The 11,274-nt window shown below is 42.8% G+C and overlaps 1 protein-coding gene across 1 annotated transcript; it reads left to right on the forward strand.

The window, feature by feature from the left end:
- Positions 1 to 1,149: 1,149 nt before the first annotated feature.
- On the forward strand, positions 1,150 to 11,273 carry LOC116398549 (major facilitator superfamily domain-containing protein 12-like; the record flags this gene model as incomplete). Its single annotated transcript, XM_031874945.1, has 8 exons — positions 1,150 to 1,980; positions 2,489 to 2,608; positions 6,096 to 6,306; positions 6,408 to 6,537; positions 8,667 to 8,855; positions 9,037 to 9,129; positions 9,256 to 9,348; positions 11,205 to 11,273. Coding segments are annotated over exons 1-8 (1,053 nt in total), but the record flags the coding sequence as incomplete, so codon positions are not given.
- Position 11,274: the final 1 nt, after the last annotated feature.

Below are 11,274 nucleotides of genomic sequence, written 5' to 3' on the forward strand. Positions count from 1 at the left end.
ATTTTGTAAGGCCTCCGCAAATCCAGTCCTAGTAATCTCACTTTATGCTTTTTGCACAATTACCAGTTCAATATTTATATCAATGGGTGACCAGTCCAGTGTTTCCTTCTGTGACCTATGTTTTTTCTGGCAGCCACATTGAAAGGAGTGATTAATGAGCATGAATATCAGTCAGGTCAGTAGGAAATAGAAATATATATTGTATGTATTTATGAAAAATGTTTGTAATTTTTTATTTAATATGATTACTAAATGGAGACATTTAGTGGACCACAAGAGACAATCTCAGATTATCTGTCATTACATTTGAGGGAGGTTTGAGACATTCTAAATGTGAAGCCTAATTGCTTGAATATGGTGTGACTGAATAACATTGGCATAAAAATGGAGAGATATTTTGTTTGTTGCTAGTGACTGAGAGCTCAGGGAAGCATCTACAGCCAGAAAAGCAATGAAGAATAGTCAAAGTAGGTGAGGCTCTCAAATATTGTAATAACGCAGTATAATGAAATCTAGACTTGATCTTCCTAGATGGGTTTGACTTTTTCATCTTTCATGATATGACTGTTTCGGCACAGTTATCCAAATAATCCAGTAAACCTGCATCTTCAAACCGGGTGTAGAACTCAAGTCATGTATTCTATTCGACACTTTCATTTGATCTTTTACCCACACTGCTGAAAAATACATATTGAATGCCCCGTCAACATGCATCTCAGCACTAATGCCAGCTGGGACCTTGTGAGGCAGGCAGCTGATAACTTCCTGTCAAAATAACTCAAGTGCCCCTGAGCAAGGCACTGTCAAACTGCTGAAAAGGAACTGGAACTGTGGGTGAACTTCTGCTTTGACATCTATGACATACCAATATGTAACATAATTTGACTAATACAAAATATGTAGACTAATAACATAGCAACTACTTTTATAATATTTCCTAATGGTGGTCAAATTGACAGTGATTTATAGCTTTGACACTTTTAATATGTAACATCTTTACGCAACGGCGGAAGTGACCTGAGATGTCGCTCAAACTTTTGCCATTTCCATACACGATCTTTGGCTGTCATGTGAGGAAGTTTAACCCAGGGCTTCCGCTATTGGCTGAGCGGAGCAACAGGGTTTCCCTATTGGTCAATTCCTCTGTCTTGTCATGCTTTCGTCATCGTCATTGCCCGTTCCGCTTTGTCGTTTACATCTGTTTATGTCGCCAGATATTCTTTACCAGTGTAGCTAGTTAGCTAAAGGTTAATGGTGTTTTCCGTACCGAGGTGGATTTACATTTACCGCTGCTGCCATTGAACGAAATGTACGAAGAAAAGGCGCACGAGGGGTTTAAATGTGTGGTCACTGTTAATGGGACCAACCTGACAGAAAGCTGAGGCACAACAGCTCTAATACGTGTAATTGTTCAAGCTAGTTAGGTGTCGAAATGTAAGGGGAGAAGTTCCGCGATGAAAGCCGCTTTTAGTCCTCTGGTGTGAATCGGTTTCGCTTCACATGCTTCCTCCTCAGACGCTCCTCCTGGCTTTGACACAGCTCTCCACTGTCACCTGATTACAAGGAAACCGACACCGAGATAGAGGGGAACGTCTTTGTGTCCTACCAAAGTATATATACCAAAGTAGAACTTGCTGAACGGACTGACACGATGAGGAGTGTGTGTGAAATGCTGGTGACATGTGAAAAGGGGAACTGAGAAATGGTCTGTAGTCATTCAGCTCTGTCGACCAACTTTAGCTAGTTTATTAAACTTGGTTTAGCCCTGTCAATGTAGCCGCTGAAGGTTGGTGTTGAGCTTTTCCTCAGTGTTTCGTCTCCCACGAGCCAGCATGTCGGACACGGAGAGGTCTCTGCCAGCCCTCAAGAGACTCAGCTATGCGGTGGGACACTTTCTGAACGACCTGTGTGCCTCGATGTGGTTCACATACCTACTGGTGTTCTACCACTCAGTCCTGGGATTCGAGAACACATATGCAGGTAGTCTGTCTGTCTATCTATCTGTCTGTCTGTCTGTCGATACACTCACCGGCCACTTTATTAGGCACACCTTGCTAGTACCAGGTTGGTGTTAACAAGCAATTGAACAGGTGTGCCTAATAAAAGTGGCCGGTGAGTGTATCCATATATATGTCTATCCATCTGTCTGTCTGCCTCTTTACATATTGTATCTGTATGTCATCACATTCTTTACAGTTATACACATGTTGTATGTGATATTTATTGACATCTGGACAATGCATGTAGTCCTCTACAATAACCCATTAATACATCTTTTAGAAGAGACTCCCTCCACCGTTCAGTTTACGCTGGTGTTTTTAAAGGAAGGCTATGCATTCTTAGTTATTTTAAAGCCATTCCTTTATATGAATATTTGTACTGAATTAATACAGTGAATATTTACCCTTGCCATACATTTTTCTTCTCTGTCTGTTGTCGCACGTTCATTTTTATTGTACATAACTGATTGGTGAATGTGTACCCGCAGGTGTGTTGCTGCTGGTTGGCCAGGTAGCTGATGGCATCTGTACGCCTCTCATTGGCTATGAGTCAGACCTAACGCCTGGCTGTGGCAACTACGGCAAGAGGAAGACATGGCATTTAGTTGGTAAGTCAGATAGATATACAAACCCTTCAGCAGTAAAGTGTACACTCAGAGAATTTGTAATCCACATACAGCTGTTTTTTACATAGTACCTCCAAATAAACTTAAAGGTCCAAGGTAGGGAGACAACATAATATATTATACATTGTTATATTTATTCTGTGTATTCCCTGAGTTTTTTGTCTGAACTATTGATATTGTTATTGATACATATTAAATAATGCTCACATTTATGTAAGTAGTACTCTGTGAATGTTCTTCTTCTGTGCTGGTATCCTGCAGCGCAACAACACCAACCCTGTGGTTTAGTCCTTGTTTCTGTCAGTCAGCTGTTATGTACATGCTCCCATAAAGGGTATTCATGTAACTTTGAATAAAAACTCCTGCATGGACTATGCTCTTATTGATCAAGTGCAGGTCAGATCATGTTTTACAAGACTCCGTAATGACAGATGTCAGAGGACGGGGGGATGGGGGGATTTCCATAGTGGAAGTATGTTAGTGACACACACACACATGGAAAGCTTCATCATAAACCTATACGAGGTCATATTGTGTTGAGCAGCTGGTCACAAGGTGTCTCCTACTTCAATGTAAAGTCCATTCTCAGTGTGAGGTGCATACTTATGGAGCTTATTTCCTATCTTCTTTCAAGAGCATGTCATTGGATTTGAGAGCATGACACATTGATTTTGTAATGCTTTCCCTCAAAACGCTGTCCTCACACTCTAATAGCCCCTGCTTGTGCTTGGATTTGCTCTGCTTCTGGTCAAACTGTATGCTTCACTCGGATATATTGCCGCTTGCACAGATTTCCTGTGCTCATGAAACGTCTGCTCTCAGATTTCTCCTCTGCTCTCTGATTTTTTTTTTTTGTGTAATAACCCTGTCAACATTTCTCAACCAATAGAATGCCAGGTGTAGTGTTGACCAATGAAATGATCCCTGCCTCGTTGCGGGTGCGTTTGCTTAACTTCTTAGAGTGTCCCTGATGGGCAGAACCGGGTTCATCCACTTCCTCCCGCCGAGGCGCTATTATGTAGTCTACTGCCCATGCCAACCTGTTTTTATTTTGCCGTACACTAACAAGGATGCCCACAAAATGAAGGAGTAATGCTCTCAAATTAATACACCATGATCCTGAATAAAGGTAGGAAGACAGCTCCATACATACTGGACCATGATTGGCTTCAAACTAGTTACTAGTACTAGTACAGGTTACTGTATGAAGGACAATGTATGAAATGAACAGTGGTGGGCCGTTAGGGTCAGCAAGGCCTTCTCTGCTGGCCTAAACAGCATCACAAAGTTATAGCTATTTTATAATTTAATAATTTTTCTTAACATGTATTACATGTATTATAATTCATAAAAATATTTTTCCCATTATCTTATTTTCTCATTGCACAGCTACTGTCTTCCTCAGTTGCTCTGCTTCCAGTGCAGCTTGTTTTAAGTAGAGCTTTTATCCAATCAGATTTCACCTCTGTGTCTCTAGGTAAGAACAGAGGCCTGCAGACTCACACGTGCATCCCTTTGCAGTTTAAGTGAATGGGGACGATATTGTTGATTGTCATAGCGTTCAACCAATCAGATCTTTAGTTTGACATATTGGGCGTATTCTTTGACGTGCCAGAGCCTTCTAGCTGGCCTACAAGTACGTGAGCATTAACACGCAGTTAACACTCAGTTTTCAGGTACAGCGGTGCAGTGAGGTGCAGCGTGTGCTGTGATTGGTCAGTGGGGGAGCATGTGACTATTGGAAAACTCGGAGTAGTAAGAGTTCGAATTGAAAAATATGGAAGAAATTATGACATTTTTTGCATTTTGCTTGGTGTAGATTATTTATTGTTTTACCTAGCTTTGTTTTTTTAACACTCGATGGCTGAAGAAGGAGAAACGGATTTGTGAGTTGGGATTTAACCGTGGGATTAAACTCTTTGTCAACAAAGAAAGGAGGATGGAGTTTGTCTTTAAGTGATCAGCATTTGGTAAGTCAACTGCATTTGTTTTTTTACATCTAATATCTGAATGGCCCTCGAGTGTGTAGCAGAATGCGTGTTCCGCTGCAGGTCTGCTGGAACACGCAGACCTGCGTGTTCATATGACTGTTGTCATATGAATATATGTGACTGGTTCTTGTGAGTTTGTTGTTGTCATTGTGTTAATTATATAGATTTGGACTATATGAATTGTCCGTTAATTACGAAGCATAGTACTCTTACTAGCTACTAGCTTAGCCTCCTAGAACACACACAGTGGCCAAATCCCAATGTCCCCCCTTACGGACTCACGGACTTTGAGGCGCGCTCCCGCGAAGTCCGTGAGGGTTTAGGGATGTCCCACTGTCAAATCCTCAAGTGTTTGAGGGCTCTCTGGCAGACATTTTGAGCCCTTTATGAACCCTTTCCGTAAGTCAGCATGGTATGCTGACTTAGCCTAAGGGAATTACCCACAAATCATTGCAATGTGACGTTAAACACGGTAACCAGTGGACACATGGAGACGTAAACAAAGAGGACGGCTCACGTGTGTTCAGCCTGTCTTATTAAATTTACTCAGAAACATTAAGGGTTAAAAATGGAACAAAAAATAAACATGAAATCAGAAGATAGTTATTTATTTATTCATCAAATATTTCATTTTGTCATTGAAGCTGTTTTGACAAAACGAGTAAATAGATTATATGAATGATCTCTCATCTTCTGAGGAAAGAGCCTGAAGACGTTCAAATCAGGGAGGACAAAGTATAAAATAAATACCCACAATTATACATCATATTTTTTGTTGTTTTCATGGTAACTTGATATGTTGCAGCAAAGTGTTGTCCCATTCCTATTTACACCATCTCAAGCCCTCACAGTCTCTCACACTCAACCACTAGGTGACGTCAGTTAAGTCCTTGAGGGTTCAGGGTTTGAGGGTTTAGTGGGGGGACATTGGGATTTGGCCAGTGCCTCAGGTTCTTTTTGTTCCGGGTTGAGAGGTCACAGCCTGTTGTCTCCTATGTGAGCGCGGTGGCTCCACCGAAAACATTATATTTCCCCTAGAAACAAATAACCTGTAGCTGTGGCGTCATAATGAGGTTATTAAGAGGTAGTTCAACTGTAGAAGGACAGCACTGAAGGCCCAGGTATAAAATGCACGGCCCGCCACTGGAAATTAATGACTAGTACTAGTACAGGTTACTGTATGAAGGACGATGTATGTGATCTTTCTGGTGTTTTTGCCTGTTCCAGAAAGCTGCCTTCTCTGGGGTATCACTACAACAATATGTTGAAAGGTAATCATGGAGTTTTTTGCCCAATGACGCTCCAAAAAACCCACTTCCTACCCCAGCTTTAAGCTTCAGTTAGTCACTTTCATGTGTGTGGATATGATTGAGGTCATCTGATACAAGTTCACTTGAGTAAATAAGAAAAAGGATATGTGTATTTTTACAGTATAAACTGAACATCTTTGTTTGCTTCTTTATGTGTGTGTGTGTCAGGTACACTGAGCGTGATGCTGTCCTTTGCCTTCATCTTCAACCAGTGTCTGGGCTGTGGCTCCCTCACCCCTCAGTGGGCCAGTTTGACCTACTTCATCCCGTTCATCATCGTCTTTCAGTTCGGCTGGGCCGCCACCCAGATCTCCCACCTGTCTCTCATTCCAGAGCTGGTCACCTGTGAGCACGCTAGAGTCGAACTCACTGCATACAGGTGTGTTTTATATGCAAAGATAGTGCACCTAACGGTACACCTGGCAAGGTAAGGTACAGATCCTGAATATGCAATTTCTGCCTCTGTGTGTGTGTGTGCAGGTATGCGTTCACAGTAATAGCCAACATCACAGTGTATGCAGTTGCTTACCTGCTGTTCCACATCCAGGCCAGAGAGGATGACGACCCGCTCAGTGACATGCTCGGACCACAAGATATCCATGTCTTCAGGGTAAGGAGGAGTTCTACTCAACTGACACATGACACTTTACAGTGTTGAAGAGTGGGCGGGGCTACAGAAAACCCACTAGACATTGAGAGTGAAAGATACACTCTTACAAATAAAGGTGCTAACTAGAACCATATAGGGTTTGTCTGCTTGTCCCCATATAAGTCTTCTTCCTGGTAGAACATTTTATAAAGACTCCATCTGGAGCACTTTCAGAGGGTTCTGCCTAGAACCCAACATAAAGGGTTATACATAGAACCGTCTGTGAAAGGTTCCACCCCAAACCCCCTGTGAGAGGTTCTACAGATGGTGTGATGGTTTGACCCAGAACCTTCTGTGGGGTTGTATCCTGAACGTTTCCCCTTTCTAACAATAACTCACCAGGGGGTCCCTTTTCATATTCCAAAAGTTTCATCTAGAATCCACTCAGGGGGTTCTACCGAGAACCCTTTGATATTTCAAGTTTGGAGTATGTTACCCATCCTCAGGATGAGTCATGAGCTCCAATTTTCAGTAAAGTCCAAACTCCATTTCCTCAGCGTTGACTCTCTCACTGGTTCATATCTTCTGTCTAGACCTTTTGAAGGGGATAAGAGGACTTTGATGTCCATCCATCCAAGCTTCCTTCTTTCCGACCAGCTTGTAGTGCCGCCACCCCATATATAAAGCAGATGATGTGGTAGAACCCGTTCGATAAGCACGAGTAATACAGAAAGGTGCCATTTATTACCTCCGCCAGTCCGTGAGTGAGTGTGCACCTCTGTGTCTGTCCATGTTTAATGTTGTATTCTGCCGCAGCAAACTGGGTGGGTAGTTGTATCTGCATGCTCAAGGAAAACACTACCTGTTTGATACTGCCATTGACTGCCTGCTGACTCCTCACGCACTACTCTTAAAGGGACAGTGTTTAGGATTTGGTGTCATCTAACCGTGTGGTTGTAGATTGCGACCAACAGAGTACCCCTCCACTTTCCGAGACTGTGGTTACGTTAGCGAGTGCGTGCAAAACTGTTGTAATGCTGTTCCCCTCGCTCAGAGGCCATCCTCGCAGTAATAACACTTCTTTAGGAGCAGCGGGAGTCAGACGGCGGCTAACCCCACTTTTACTGCAGTTTTGTGTCGGAGAACTACGGTGGACCTCAAATAACGTGGCGGACTCTGTGAAGAGGACCCGCTCCCTATAGAGATATGAACAATTCTTAGTTTCAAGTGATTATACACTAATGACATAGTTATTAATATGATATTCTATTTGTGTGAGGATCCCCTGAAGGGTTTACATTGTACCCTTTAACCGGTCCCCGGCCTGTAGATAACAGCTGAGTGCATCGCTGCCTCTCAGCCGCTACTCTGCACCCACACTTTGCTCATTTCTAGTGTTTTGGACGATGTGTTTGGCTAACGGAGCTACCAGTACACACACTGCTGAACTAAGATTGGTGAGCTAAAGAAGCGGGAGGAACAGTGCAGTGGAAGAGGAGAGCAGCGATGGAAGCTAAGCTAACCCAGCTAGGACCTAAGGCTTCTCCACGACCCAGCCTACTGCTGGCTGTCGGATGCCCGGTCCCAGAAGAATCAGATGGATGAAAGCAGCGGGAAGTAGGTGACTGTTGAGCACACATCTTCACAGAGACCTGGCTCCATTGTTCATCCTGAATAAAGCTGCACTGGTCTGAGTAGTGCTCCGATACAACAACAGTGGGAGATGGGGGGGCAATGTAAGACTGATAGTCTTTGGTGGCTCCATTTGGATGTCATACTGTAGTGTTCTAATCGAAGCCGAGTCTACGGTCCAGTGTTTTGAAACGGTTTGATTGTTGATCAGGATTGAAGGCTGAGACGAGAGGGGATCCATCACTTCTTTGGTTTAGGTGACATGCAGGTGAAGATGGTGATCCTTGTGTAACTGTGTTGTGATACCATATACTCAAACAATTTTCCTTCTAACTCCATCCAAGATAGTATTGTTGTCATGTGTTTGTTTTTTTTTTTACTTAACTTATTTTCACTGTACAATAGAGTCGTAGTATGTTTTATAAAACCTCACACACTTTTGGGGAAGTGAAGAATGAAGAACAGCTGGCGATCAACTAGTTTAAATGAACCCATGTTGCCATGTTGTTTGATCACAGAATCTGGCGTTGATCGTGCTGGGCATCGGCGCTCTCTTCTCCCTCCTCTTCCACCTGGGAATCGCAGAGAGGAGCCCTGGAGCAGATGGGGAGGCTGGAGGAGAGCAGGGGAGGAAGAGGATGGAGGAAGATGAGCCGAGGCCTCTTCTGCAGTGGAAATGTTGGCTGCAGCAGCCTTCTTTTTATCAGGTGGGACGATTCTACAAACACAGCGGAGCCGGAGCTAAACTTCACCTGAAGCGGCTCCGCTAGGCGTTCTTCTGTGTTCGGACTCTTGGCAATGATTCTCATTCCAGCAGCTTGACAGTCTGTTTTCCACTGCCTGCAGCACACAGGCTGACAGACCTGTGTTACTGTGTGTCTCTTGTAGGTGGCCTTACTCTACATGTCCACCAGGTTAATGGTCAATCTGTCTCAGACGTACATCTCCATGTATCTCATCAACACTCTGGGGCTGCCCAAGGTAACAGATTCACCACAGTTGTCCTTTTTCATGTCTACATTATGCGTTCATAATGACATTCTGTATGACAGCGACCTGCACCAGTCTGTCCTCAGCGTTCCTTCCTTCTCTTTCTCCCGCCAACAGAAGTTCATCGCAACGATCCCACTCGTGATGTACCTGAGTGGCTTCCTGTCCTCCTTCATCATGAAGACTGTCAGTAGACTCATTGGAAAGTGTGTAAGTAGAACCTCACACCACAGCATGGCTCGAGACTTCTGAATGGATTTAGTTTTTAACCCTTTTTTTTTTTTTTTTTTTTTTTTGGACACACGTTTTTTTTCCACTTGAAAACTAAATTTAGTCTATCAGGCTACTTTCAACTTTAAAGGTAAAATATGTAACTTTTCTTCATTCAGATGTCTAAAAATGACTCGACTTATGTTATGTAATTTGTTCGCCTGTCATCATATCCCTGTTGTGCAGCGATGTGGTCGTCTGCCATAAATTGACTGATCTAGCTTTAAGCCAACTATAGAGCCAACTTTCAGTGTCAATATTAGTGTCAGTATTACCATCAACCCTTTGACACCCACTGACTCGTTGTACTTCACAATCAAACCCTTTCTTCTCAGCGGCGTATCCCTGAGAGGCGGAGTGCGTAGCTGTGTCAGTAACATGGTTGTTATTCCTGGAACAGATTCAGATACAGATACATACGATGTGTTGAAAACTTGTGGACAGAATTGTGGCAAATTACGTTCGCTGCTGTCAATCAAATGTGATCAAAACACACACAAACGCAGTCCTGATGAAGCAGGCTTTCACGTGTACATTTTTACATTTAATCCTACAAAGAAATACTTACAATCCAAAATCAGGGTTTTAAATACAGGGAGTGAAAATAAGTAAGAGAGAGATTGTTAATAGCTCAATCCCTTATATCAGATCATGTCCTATTGGCCCTATTGAAATTGTAAGGGTTTTTATTTACTTTTTCTGATTTTTATTTTTACACTTTGGGAGCATTTTTGGGGGACTTGCCATGCACGAAAACTTACCAAATTTTGCACACTGGTGAAAATAGCCATCTGATATAGGTTGCATATTTATTACTGCTGGGCAATGATTACAATTTTTAATCGTGATTAATCACATGATTCTTTTGCAATTAATCTCATTGTTATGGCAAAGTTCAATAATTAATTCAAAAGTAGTGTATTGCGCACTTTTCTTTTAAAAGTACTGCTATATGAACAAAAGTGCAATAACATTTGGTTTGCAAATACTTTAAACAAATAAGTTTCTTTTTAACAGCAGTATTCCCTTTACACAGTAGCAGTTACTGTATATCTCTTGCACACTATATGTGCTCAGTGTGTGACTTTATGTGAAACGTTCCACTGCTGTGCATGAATAACATGTTTCAGCACGTTTCATCAGAATGTTTGTCTTCTGTCTTCATGACAGTCAGAGCATGTGAGTGCAGCTCTACTGTTCATCAATATAATGCTGTAACTCCGAGATGATGATGGTTACCCAGCGATGTCCAGTAGTCTCCAGTGAGAGCAACAGCTGGTGCTCGTTGTAACGCCGTCGCTTTTGTAGTCCTTTCCTTTTCATACAACTCGTGTGTTCTTCTTTTGATGGTGCGTCTTGAGGCTCATACGTGCCGTCATTCGTTGCGATCCTAAAGGTGCGTTCACACCAAACGCGATGCGAACGCACCTTGAGAACGTTCCTCAGACCGACATCTTCCACAACACTAACCGGCTGCAGTCATCGGTGTGACATCATGCAGGTTCATTATTATACCCCACATTTACCTAAATTCAGCAACACCTTTCTCCGTTTTCTACATTCACCTTGAGACGCATGAGAGGAAAAACAAAACTTTAATTTTTATTATTCAAAGTAACACGGGGTGAGCAATTAATACATAAATTATCATTTTGGGGGGTGAGGTATCTGATTCTGTATCTACACTAATAAGAAGAGGAAGCGTTTAAGCCAGAGCTAAGTGTTGGCTCTCACTGGGGCTGGATTTGAACCAGCAACTCACCTGTCGCCGTGTGTCTCTCTCCTGATTGGTGCAGCTCACCTACTTCGTGGGCCTGCTGCTGATCATGGCATTCTCCTACTGGGTGCTTTTGGACGAGAAGATGG

The sequence above is a fragment of the Anarrhichthys ocellatus genome, unplaced genomic scaffold, assembly GCF_004355925.1.
Source record: "Anarrhichthys ocellatus isolate YVR2014 unplaced genomic scaffold, GSC_Weel_1.0 scaffold85, whole genome shotgun sequence".
Classification (NCBI taxonomy): domain Eukaryota; kingdom Metazoa; phylum Chordata; class Actinopteri; order Perciformes; family Anarhichadidae; genus Anarrhichthys; species Anarrhichthys ocellatus.